The following is a 13,322-nucleotide window of genomic DNA, read 5'->3' on the forward strand; positions in this document are numbered from 1 at the left end:
CTAATTGGGGTGTTGGGTCTGAATTTTGTACCCTTTTTCATTGTTTCTCTTAGTGTTTTGTCTTCGATGATATTGAGGTCTCCTGTTACTATATGATTGTAATGTGTATTGATGAAATTTTTATATCTACTTTCCTGGCAGTGACATGGTTGTTCTTCTTCATTCATTTTATTAATGGTGTTTTTGTAATTGCAGATGGTTAGTCCTATGGGTTTGGTGTATCTGTATGTAATTTTTATTTGTGTGTTTTTGATAGGTAGGTAACTTTTGTTATTATTAATGATATTACCGATATTAACTGTGTCGTATAAACGGTTTTGGTATTTTATTATGCAGTACTCTTTTTTAGTGTGTACGTTGAAATTTATGCCTATTCTGAATTTAAATATATCTTCAAGTATATTGTTGAGGTGTATGTTCTGAGTTTTTTGCCTTTGGTTTATTTTGCTAAGTGCTCTAAGTTTGCTTATTTTAATAGAGAATAGTGTGTTGTGTATATTTTTGGTGTTTATGGGGTCTGTATCCCATTCTGTTAAGAGTTTTTCGAAATCATTGATATTTATTGGTATTTTGCTGTTGCTTTTATTGTATTCCTGTAATTTTCCGTTTTTAATCCCATTATATTGCCAGTTTTTGCTGATCTGGAAAATGTTGTAAGTACATATTTCTGGGCTGGTGAATGCGAAGTTCCTTCCGTTGAATCGATTGTTTAATCCATAAGGATATAGGGATTTATATAATAGAATGTACATATCTTCCATGATTCCTCTTTGTGTGTTGTTATCAATAATGTTTAGAATGGCAATGGATATGTTGGCGAAGTCATGCATTTTGAAATGTCTGTATTCGATTTCGTTATTGTATTTGTCTGTCCTGTTTTGTTGGACGTCTGTTGCAGCGTTTTCATCATATCTGTTTATTTGTGATCTGTGAAGGTTCATCCGAAGGTGGAGTTCTGTACTTGTTTGTCCAATGTATTGCATCCCACATAACCTGCATGTAATTAGGTAGATTACATTTTTGGTGTGACAGAATGTTGGCACTTCTTTAGAATTTTGATGGTGTATGTTGTGCATGTAGGAACAGGTTTTACAGAGTTTGCTGTTGCATTTTTTGAATTTGAGTTGTTTTATTTGTTGTGTGTGTGTAGCCCGATATTTTCATTGTTTAGACGTTTTAGGTTATTTGCTTCTTTTCTCCCTAGTGGTGTGGCGGCATTGTATGCTAAGTGACCATTGTTATGAAGAGACGGGTCCCGCGTGGTCATTTTCGGTCCCGGGGTACCTTTTATGCTGTGATACCCGTACAGCATGTTATTCTTATTTGTTTTAGCGTCCATGTTGTTATCTATTGTGCATTTTGTAATTAATTTAAGGCCCTTTATGTATGTTCCGTAATACCTATATGTAGGAATTTTTTATGCTGTTTCATTTCGTATTTTATTTTTAATTTTCTAATATAGTAGTTTTATTTAATTTCTTTATAGCTTTCCCCCCCCCCAACAAAAAAAAAAAAAAACCCATAGTAAGAGGCTGTAAATATGTATATAGCTTTGCCTCTGGACATACACGTGCTGTTACGCCTTGGAAAAGTGGTACCGGCACAGTCCGAGGTAAGGCATAAAACAAATGTAAAAATTAATGTAAATACACATGTAAATACAGGAATTTTAACCACAAGTTAACACAAAACTACAGAAATTTAACAGGATTTCATCGAACCAACAACAAACCACCATAATAGGCATTGGCTTGAAAATCGGGGACTTCGGCCAATGCGACATCAGCACACAGTGAAATGCTAATGCGACTGCGCCATAAAAATTACCATACATAAAACCAAATTAAAAGCGGGAAATTCCCTTTTCGACTCCACGACCTCCACTGGACCACATTTAAGTAAGTAGTTGTAGTATAACAATATAAAATGCTTACCCGTTGGGCTTTGTGTATTCTATCACAGTTGCTGAAGAGATTGTAAAAAATTAACTAATTCATAATTAATACTAGTTTAGCTAACAATAATTAAGAAATTTAATATAAACATAAGGCCTTAGTATCCAGAATTAAATAAAATAGCAAAGCTGTGATAGATACAAACAGAAACGGGTAAGTAAAAAATGCATTACATCGAATGGGCTGTTAATCCACTCAAAGCCCCCGATGAAGTAGGGGATTGACGGCCACGTGATGTAAAGCAAAAAAAATGTATAAATTGTATAAATATTATTATATAGTTATAAAATAGTATTGATGATTACCTATTTCTACAGATACATAAAAAATTTTCATCAGTAATTATCATGAAAATTTCTTTAGCAATACGCAATAAGTTTCTAAATCCTAAATGTATAGGCCATGTGAATTTAAGATAACCGAGACAAGGCTAACTTAAAGACCAGTATTGTATTAACGCCAATACTTATATGTATAAAACACCAGTACTTAAGAAAATCGAACTATTGTAAACGTATATACACTGGCACGTATAATGTTCAATTGGCCAACATGGCAATAACAATGGCATTAACGATGCACAAAAGACAGATTAAGAAACAATAGAATGATAATACAAAAGAATAATATATATATATATATATATATGTATATATATATATATATATATGTATATATATATATATATATATATGTGAATAAACTATGTTATGTTATAAATTAATGTGTGGTTTTTGTCATTCTTGAACACTCAGCCTTTCTGAAGGGAATTATACGTAATTGAGAAGTTCCCTTGAACCTGAATTTTCCTGTGAATCCATAGTCAGATGTGTAAATGGGAGTATAAGAAAAAAGGTCTATATAAAAAAGAGGAAACAAAAACAAACAACAACAAAATAAAAAGTAAAGACCTATTATTTCCTTCCCCCCCCCCCACAGTGTGCAATCCCAAACCATATATACTTCACACAAATATCTTTCCCCCCAAAGTTTCATTAAGAATTAAATTACTTTTCTAAGTACGTTGAACTATAATAAATCTGCATTTTTCCAGACGTCATCTGAAATAAAAAACAGTGAAGCGCCTTTTCTGAAGAATTATTGAAAAGCATTCCTTTTCAGAGGAAAACGTCTCATATATTTATTGTGGAATGTTCCTAAACTTAGATTTAAATTATCTGTACCTCTTTATAAAGAAAAACAAAACAAAAAAAAAAAAAAATATATATTTTTTTTTTACTTTATCGTAAATGTTAAAGTAAACAGTAAGATTAAATTAATATTAGAATTTGTAAAATCCATGTACATTTTCTTCTTTACCACAGGATGTAGATAGCTTCGAGGAACAAGGCTTTCCCTGTGCCCCTCCAAGGCACAACATCACAATGTCCTCTTCTTACTCAATAATATTTTCCAAATTCAGAAATTGTACGATGAAGCAAATCAGTGAATCTTGTATCTCAGAAAGACTAATTTAAACTTTATACAGTGAGCTTGCTTTGAAGTACAGTATTGATTTTTTAATTAGGAACACCTATTCTAAAGTAAAATTTTATGTCAGAAGATATTTTGTGTTTAAAAGTGCCACCATTTCGCATCGGTTGCAGCGGGGACGCTGCGGTTTCTGTAATTGAGTAGTGTACACCGAAACATTCAATAAAAATAAAGCGAACAAACATCAGGAATTGCTATAGAATTTTTTTTTTTGTTGTTAGGTGGTTTTTTTTTTTTTTCAATCAAGCGACTGTTGTGAGTAACGAACATGAATTAGCCACGTCAACATCCCAAGAAGAAAAGGTGGCGTTCAAAGTCTAAAGACCCTGATACATTGGATTTACAAATTTAAAAAAAAAAAAACTACGTCTCTAACCGATGTGGTCTCTACGTCTCTGTACCTCTTTATAAAGAAAAACAAAAAAAAAAAAATATATATATATATTTTTTTTTACTTTATCGTAAATGTTAAAGTAAACAGTAAGATTAAATTAATGAATTTAATTAATTTAATTAAATTTAATTAATTTAATTTAATTTAATTTAATTAATTAATTAATGAATGGAACCTGAGTTGGATTAGTACAATGAATAGTGCAAAAAATATTAAAGATTCAGAGGAACTTTAGAATGTCGCCTTCGAAGATCAGTGATTCGTCAATCAAGAAAATTGAACAAATCGGAGCAAAGTGTACTCCGAACATTACATATCGATTTAAGTTTCCATCCGTATACAATACAAATGGTTCAAAAATTACTCGTTCGTGATTTAGATACACGGTTGAATTTTGGCAGTATTTTTGCAATAGAAAGGAAACGATGATCCATGCTTAATCAGTCGTTAAATCGTGAATGGTAAGGCCCACTTTCGTTTGAAGGAAAATAGGCCTGATGTCTGCAGTAACTTGAACCCTATATGTAGATATTGTGGGAGAATTTGTAAGAGACGATCCTTCACCAAAAGGTGTCCACTTACCAAGAATGTCTGGTTTCAACAAAACGGCGCTACAACACATAGGTATAGGTATAGGTATAGGTATGTTGAGGGTCTGACGGCTCCGGGATTTCTCCCATCTCCGTGTAAGTTCTATGTATCGAGTGACAGTACCCTGTCGATGCCAGAGGTTTAAAAATAATGTATGGGTCATGTGGTATGTAGTTTGTTGTGCCCATTGTTCATCCAGACTGTTGGCCGCCGGACCCCCAGTGGGACCCGGCGTTACGATACCTAGCGACGGGGACACCAACCGGGTATACCAAGAGACTAACTATACTCTGGCAGGTCCTGCCACTTACTTTCCTGGGATTTCGGTGACTAGGACCTAAAATAAAGGTTGGAGTTATCGCTGTTGATTTAAGTAAAATTGCATTTAGAAAGCGCTGCGTGGGGTTTTACGCTGAAAGAACTATTTCTAGAGAGCCTAAAAGGTCGGGCAAAATTTGATGTGATTTAAATTTGGACATGTGGGGCAATCGCTGTACAAGAGAAAGTAATGGAAGGGAGGGTGTAGACGGGAGGATGAAATAGGAACAAGAGGGGGTCGGATAGGAAGGTGATCCCCCATTTTAAGTGGGGCATGCCCATGCCCCACGACATGGGGAGTCGAGGAGAGAGAGAAAAAATAATAATAATAAAAATAAAAAATATATATATAAATAAATATAAAAAAATAAATAAATAAATAAAAAAAAATAATAAAAAAAATAATAAAATAAAAAAAAAATAAAAAAATATAGGGAGGAGAGGAGAAGAGCAAACCCCCCCCCCTCCCCGGGAAAAAAAAAAAATGCACAAGGGAGTGCAATTTTGGGTCGACAGTAGGCCAACCAAATCATCCTAAAGTCGACTTTCTGTTGTAAGCTGAGGTTTTTTTTTTTTTTTTTTTTACTTGTTTGACCTCCTGTATTCTTTCTAGTGGGGTTGCCTTTGGTAAATTTCTATCATTGTTTTCCTTCTAGAAAATAGATCCTGGGCATATTGACTGAGTGCCTTGTAGTCCTCCTGAGTGTCTAACAGTCTGGGTTCTTGGTTGTCTGGGACATAACACATACCGCCAAACTTTCCACGGAGACTTTAAGGAAATGTTTCCAAATCTCATTTTCTCGTTTTAGTACCATACATTGGCCACAATGATCGCCAGACTTATTTGTTTGCGATTTCTTTTTATAGGATTTCTGAAATTCCAAAGTTTATGTAAACCAGTCAGGGATAGTTGAGCAAATTAAATCGAACATTAGCGATGAAATTGAAATAATACCAAAACAGAAACATTGCACAGAGCAATCCTTAAATGGTGGTGTGGCCGTTTAAGAAATATAATTTTCAAACACTAAGGCGTTTAAGATATGCCCTTAATATACGGATACCCTTCCTTTTGGAGTTGGTCACATCCTATTGAGGCACCATGTGTCAAAGGCCACTAGAAATATGCTCATAGGTCTTCGAGGAGATAGTAGTGTGATTGTAAATGCAAGATGCCGCGATCGACGAAGTCCCGCGATCGAGCAGCGGATTGATACAAGGGTGCCAAATCTGTCTAATTGTCATATTTCAACCGTGTTCGTCATTCCTAAGTCAATGATTGTTGATTTCATCTGCAAATATACCAGACTAATGCTGAAAACATCATGAAACGGCCTGAAAAAAGCTCGAGGAGCGTGACAGAATAATCTTGCAAAAATTCGCTCGCTCAGAATGCAGGTGGATATTATCGCAGTAGGCACAGGCCCTCGATGAGAATATTAGGACATATGTTCACATGCCCACAACACATTAACCGGAACATTGGCTAGTTTTAGTATTAGTAATGTATTGTGATGCAAGGAAACAAGTTATTACAGCATCTACAAAAAAAAGAAAAAAAAAAAAACACTTCCTATGTCACTTTCCCATTGCTACCAATAGTTTGTTTAGTTCTTGCTTAAAGTTATTCAAACTATTCCCTTGTACAACAATAGATGGAAGTTTGTTACAAGGATCAACCACCCAATGGCTGAAGGCAAACTTTTGTACATTTATCCCCAAACCAACCTTCCTTAATTTGAATTTATGCCCCCTCATGTGTATAGTCTGAGCAAAAAGAAGGATTTTATCAGCATTGAACTTGCTCAACCATTCAAAGCCTTAAGTAATTTAAACTCAAATTACGCGGCACTCCGGTTGAAAACCACTGCTCTAGAGCCTAGACGCTGAAATTTGAAAAACTGAACCCTTTCGTGGTAAGAGGGTTCAGTTTCAGCACTCATATTATATCACTCCTTTGTTTCCCTCACCAATCTCGTTGTCCATCTCTGTGCTCGCTCCAGGCTCTTCGTCCTTTGTAAAATGAAGGCTCCCAGACATGTATGCAGTACTCTCGATGACGCCTAACCATGGCTTTATACAATGGGTCAACCACCTCCTTATGCCTGCTAGCAAAGTTCCTGTATATCAATTACAAAGCTCCATGGGTTGTACAGGCAGCCTGTCGCAGTACTCACAGGACTTCATATCTGATTGCTCAATTAACCCCTTTCCCCCAGTACCCTGAGTGTGGTACCACAGTTGGTATGTTAGTCTAGGATTACTGCTACCTTCATGCAGTATTTTGTTTTTGCCAATTTTAAACCTTAATTACCACTTCTCATCCAATCTTGCTATTTTTTTAGACCTTGTTGCACTAACGTACCGCAATTTTTAAATGCAGCACGAAAAATAATACGACAAGAAGAATAGTTTACTTTGTTGATATTTCAATAAGAAGCAGATCTTGTTATTAAACTTTTAATTGCATTTTTGTCCATGCCATAATGTTCCAATGTTTAAAATTAATCTACGGATAATGACTACCAGTTTTTGATTTTTTTTTTTTCCTTTTTCTTCTACATTAGATACGGCCCAATGTCCTGTACAGGGATTTCGTTCCGCTCACTCGGCGAGGATCATTTTCTCTCCGAAATAGACATTGAAAAAACAGTGAAAGAAATATGTGAAAACCCCAACTCAACAGATCTTTTCATCAAAGAATTGCCTGAAACAGTACCCAGTAAGTTTAATTAATTTAAGTTTGCTAAAACTTATGACAAAGTTACCGCTACGTTTTAACCGAGTTCACAAAATTCATTATTTGCCTGTTTGAGTTTTTTGGCCATTAATTACTTTCAAAAAATAAAATGATTTATTGTAAAGTGACATGTCCACATAATTCTGTAGCAACTTCACACTTCACTCTCTTCTTACACGTACCCTGCGATCCAATTCATCAAGAGGTTCTCTATGGGTCTGAGTCAGAGATCCGGGTGGCTACTCATATCCTCAAACTAGTCTGTCACAATGCAAGCAGTATGACATGGAGCCTTGTCCTGTCCGGTACAGGTATGGGCCACCCTCGACGTGCTGCCCAATCGTAGGTAACGAATTATACTTCAAGACGTCTACATCAAATCAACTAGAACATTTAAGACATCTGATGGTCCTAGAGCAAACAGTGAACACCATTCAAAAATTATCACTCTGCGTCGCTAAACTTCATTTTCGGAACAGTACTGTCCTGCACTCAGCTTTCTGCTGGAATCCGACACACCCAAGCATGACCGGCAGATTAGCAGACCATTTACCGTAACTCATCACTTCAAATTTTGTATCGCATTGCTCTGCGGTCCAAGAAAGGCTGGCCTTTACTGTGCTAATCCTTACACCAAGTCACTAATCACCTAGACTACCAACTTCTCCCATCAGTCTAGATGATTACTGACTGGTAGAGAGCTGCACAACCGTGGTAACTGATATCATCATGCAGCGTCATGCACACTTACCAAAGATCTGTGTCTCCTGAGACAAAGTCGACCTGCAATCCGAATAGAAAATTCTTTGTAGATCTTCTGTTAATTTGCATATTATTATTATTATTATTATTATTATTATTATTATTATTATTATTATTATTATGTCTAAGGTGGCACCTAGACTTCCGTCTATCTCCACCTGATAAAGTTGACTTTGTGCAGAACCTCTGCAAAATAGACCTGTATGGAAGGTCTCTTCGCTATCAGGGAGACGCTGTCACCTACACAGCCGCTCCCCGTTGGCGAATAGACCCTAATGGCCGCCCATATTCACTTGGTGCTGGGCCTGGTCTTCTATTTTAAGTGCCTCATGCACAAAAATCCCGCACTCACCGGAAGTAGTGCTATACCGGTGGGTGCCAGCAATCCCGCTCCCAGGCTGCCCACACCTGAGAGCCAGCAAAAAAAAAAGAAAATAAATAAAATACATATATACAAACATATAATATAAACAAACTAAAAGAAAAAAAAAAAACACAAATAATCAAAATGTATATAACCAAACCTTAATTAGTAATCATTAGATTATTCCAATGTCTTCTCCGTTGAAAAAACGGAGAAGACATTGAACTCTTGCAATGCTTGAAATTTATCCTGATTAGCAATAAGATCACTTTCACAGCCTCTAACTAAATTACCAATCTTCACTTTTAGCCTTTCTCTAAGTTGAACATACAAACTACAATCATATAATAAATGACTCCAAATCTCAGGTTGACCGCAAGTGCATAAAGGAGAGCTGACTAGACAAAAGTAATGTAGTTTAAAATTTAATGAGCCATGGCCAGTTAAAATAAACGATGTTACCATAGAAGGAAAAAAACATTTGCTGTTACTATCATAAGTAAATGTAACTGTTGGAATGACCAATCTAGTCACCTCCCCAGTGACACTAAGATCCCATCTCTGTTGCCACATACCAATCAACTGTGTTAGAACATTTTTCTTAGCTTTAGCTATCTCTATAGTGACATCTATAGTGATGATGAAGAGGTTGAAGAAATGTACACTGAAATTGAGAGTCTTCTAGATGAGCAGAAAACCCACGACACTATTATTATGGGTGACTTCAATGCTAAGGTTGGAAAAAGGCAAAACAGCGCAGAAAGAGGAACTATAGGAAATTTTGGAATTGGTGAAAGATATAAAAGAGGTGAAAGATTTGTGGAATTTGCAGAATCTCAAGGAATGTCAGTAATGAACACTTTTTTCAAGAAAAGGGTGAACAGAAAGTGGACATGGAAGAGTCCAAATGGATTAACAACTAATGAAATCGACTTCATCCTTACTAACAGAAGATATATTGTGAATGATGTCACCGTCCTGAATAAGGTAAATGTTGGAAGTGATCACAGAATGGTAAGATGTACACTTGATATAGATGTAGGAAAGGAAAGGAAAAAAACTGACTCGAGTAAATAATACAAAGGTCTTTGAAATAACAGAGGAGGAGAAAAAGCAGTATGTACTGGAACTTAAGAACAAGTTTGAGCTTCTGCAGACTGCTCAGGACCAAGATATCGACAAGGAATATTACAACTTTCTGAAAGTGATAAAGCCCAAGAAACCTATAGGGAAAAAGAAATCCAAAGAAGAAAAAATTAGTCAAGAAAGTGTTGTCATGATGAACCGAAGACGACAAATGAAAAGCAAGAAAAACACTGACAGGGAGAAAATTGAGTATACTGAGTTATGCAAAGCCATTAGAAAGAGACTCAGAGAGGACGTAAGAAAATTTAACACAAAAAAAGTAGAACAAGCATTAAGGGAAAACAAAGGATTTAAATCAGCAGCCATGAGCAGTAATACAGAAAGACAAATGATACTGAAACTGAAGAATAGCGATGGTGTACTTATAAACAGCAGAGAAGGCATAATTCAAATAGCAGAAGACTACTATAGAGAATTGTACAAGGAGCGAGGGAATGATACCAGCAGTGGGGAAGATGGATTGCAAAGTAGCAACACATACGACATACCCGATATTCTTCCTGATGAGATAGAACATACATTGAAGAAAATGAAGAATCGGAAAGCCCCGGGGGAAGATGAAGGTACTGTAGAGTTGTTAAAATTGGGAGGAAGAGACATAACACAAAAACTGGCAAGGCTCTTCACAAAGTGCATTAGAAAAGGTGTGATGCCTAAGCAGTGGAATAATGCAATCATAGTTTTGCTGCATAAGAAAGGAGATAAATCAGAAATTGGAAATTATAGACCAATTAGCTTGTTATCCCATATCTACAAGTTGTTCACAAGGGTCATTACTAACAGATTAGAAAGAATACTTGATGAGAATCAACCGAAAGAGCAAGCTGGCTTTAGGACAGGATTCTCAACTATGGATCACCTTCACGTAATATCACAGCTAATGGAGAAAGCAAATGAATATAAAACACAATTATGCCTGGCATTTGTGGATTATGAAAAGGCATTTGACTCCATACAGCATAAGGCAATGTTTCGGGCACTGGAAAGACAAGGCATAGATACTCCATATATTATGATTTTGAAGAAAATATATGAGAGTGCTACATCCTTTATTAGACTAGACAAAGACAGTAGCAAATTTAAAATCGAGAAAGGAGTTCGACAAGGAGACACAATATCTCCGAAGCTGTTTACTGCTGCCCTTGAGGAAGCTTTCAGAAGATTAGACTGGTCGCAGAAAGGAGTCAATGTGAACGGAGAGTACCTAAACCATTTACGATTTGCAGATGATATTGTGGTCATAAGCCACGATCCCAAAGAATTAGAGGAAAATCTTAATCAGTTATGCACAGTTAGTAAGGATTTTGGACTAAAGATGAATATGGCTAAAACAAAAGTAATGATGAACAAGTATGCCACGGAAAGGGAAATAATGATTGAAGGAGCAGTAATTGAAAAGGTGGAGTCATATACTTATCTGGGATAAGTTATTAGCTGTAATAATGATAAATGGCTGGAAGTCAAGAGAAGAATAAATTTTGGATGGATAGCATTCAGGAAATATAGTCACATACTGAAGAGCAATATCCCAGTTTGTCTGAAACGTAAAATAATGAATCAATGTATACTCCCCACCATGACTTATGGAAGTGAAACTTGGGCACTCACCAAAAGAATGGAAGAGAAGCTAAGAACTACACAGCGAAGAATGGAACGAATTATATTGGGAATCAGACTGTTAGATAAGAAGAGAAACACATGGATTAGGCAGCAAACTCAAGTAAAGGACATTCTTATCAAAACTAAAGAACTAAAATGGTCTTGGGCAGGACACATAGCTCGAAGACATGATGACAGATGGACTAAGAAAATAACAGAATGGTACCCAAGAGGAGCTAGAAGAAAACCTGGAAGACAAAAGCGGAGATGGATAGATGAAATTCATGAGTTTTTGAGTAGTAAATGGATGGCCAGTGCTCAAAACAGAAGGAACTGGAAAGTTGCTGGAGAGGCCTTCATCCTGCAGTGGATTGAAAATGGCTGATGATGATGATGATAGTGACATCAGATGTAATATTCATAAAAGAAACCGCTATGCCTTTTTTTAAGTAAAAACAAAGGGCCCGATACACAATGTACAAGTCTAGAGGCAAATGCTCGGCCAAAACCTGCATAGCATTCGTTGAGACTGTTCTGCACAAACTAGAAGTAACATAAAGCATTGAGCGCTGAATCGATAACAATTTCTGTTTAAATTTAACGTTAGTAACGCTGAAGTACCACGCTGATGCTCCATACGCAACTATGGGTAAGAAGACTGCCTTGTAGTATAAATTTAAAACTTTCCTTTTCAACCCCCAATCTGACCGTGTTAATCGAATTATTGCTGCACTAAATTTTTTAATTTTTTCGTGTAAGTAATTTAAATGTGGGAAAAAAGATAATCTATCATCAATTTTTATACCTAAATATTTCACCTCAGATACCAGGGGAATCTGCCTCCCCTTAATTAAAGCTTTTGGCGGTCGCGCATAATTTAGTTTCCCCTTAAGAAGCACCATAACAGTTTTAGTTGTAGATATCAATAGTTTGTGCAGATCAGCCCACGACACTAGACTTCGTAATACCTGGGCCACTCTTATTTCAAGCACAGCCCTGTTTTTACCAGTAACACATAAAACCAATACGATACTTATGTTAATTTGCATACGTGTGTGGACATGTGTATATGTAAAGGGCGGTACCTGGAACATTCGTTCAACTCCGCGTCGTATCCCTGTGAAGAACAGAATCACTACAAATGGGCCAGATATGTGTGTGACGTCAGTTTGTGTGTATTATGTGTGTGTTCTGTTGTTCTGTTCTGGCCGCTTGGCTACCCAGAAGCATTAGTCACCTGGACAGATGATTCTGGATACTCGTCCACACCACGGGAAGGTGGGCCAGTCCCAGTCCCAATATATCACGTAACGTCTCAAAAGAGACTCTGACCCACCTGGTGTTGCCAGCAGGTGGGCCAGGATCCTCTGGGGGCCCATTCTAGAGGGACTTCAGCAAAAAAAAAAAAAAAAAAAAACACATTCACCCGTGGTGCAGGTTTTGAAAGGGAAAAAAATAAATAAATAAAAACATAAATAAAATAATAATAATAATAAAAGAAAATAAATAATGAATAAAAAAATAATAATAAAATAAAATAAAATAAAGAGAAAAAATATATATATTAAGAAGAAAGAAAGAAAAAAAAGAAAAGAGGGAAAAGAAAAAGGAGGAGAGAAAAAAAAAAAAAAAAGAAAAGAAAAGAGCGAAGATAAAAAAAAAAAAGAAAAGAAAAGAGCGAAGATAAAAAAAAAAAAAAAGAGATGAGGAAAGGAAAAATTATAAATTAAAAATAAAATAGAATAATAATATGCCTGAAAAGGTCAATAGGTTGATCTGTGATCGGTGCTTGAGGTTATGTTGCTACAGCATTAGTTGTAACATATCTTTCCTTCTGGCAAAGACAGCAGCTGCAAAAGCCTGGAGTGCAGACAAGTGATGTGGGGTCAGAACAAGTTGGTCATCTTGATTTATGCTGAAGGATGGGACTTCATTTCGCAGCTCATTCCTAATGTCTTC

The 13,322-nt window shown here is 36.1% G+C and overlaps 1 protein-coding gene across 3 annotated transcripts in view; it reads left to right on the forward strand.

Annotated features, from left to right (window-relative positions):
• Positions 1-13,322, forward strand: part of LOC150077694 (clavesin-1-like) — a 73,114-nt gene that overhangs the window by 12,742 nt on the left and 47,050 nt on the right. For all 3 annotated transcript variants that reach the window (XM_090384344.1, XM_090384343.1, XM_090384342.1), the window contains exon 2: positions 7,320-7,474. In XM_090384344.1, the coding sequence (XP_090240470.1) occupies positions 7,330-7,474 (145 nt within the window). In that variant the 5' untranslated portion in view covers positions 7,320-7,329. The remainder of the gene's footprint in view (positions 1-7,319; positions 7,475-13,322) is intronic.

Source organism: Mastigoproctus giganteus, chromosome 11, assembly GCF_048544385.1.
Source record: "Mastigoproctus giganteus isolate SK-2022 chromosome 11, ASM4854438v1, whole genome shotgun sequence".
Lineage (NCBI taxonomy): Eukaryota > Metazoa > Arthropoda > Arachnida > Uropygi > Thelyphonidae > Mastigoproctus > Mastigoproctus giganteus.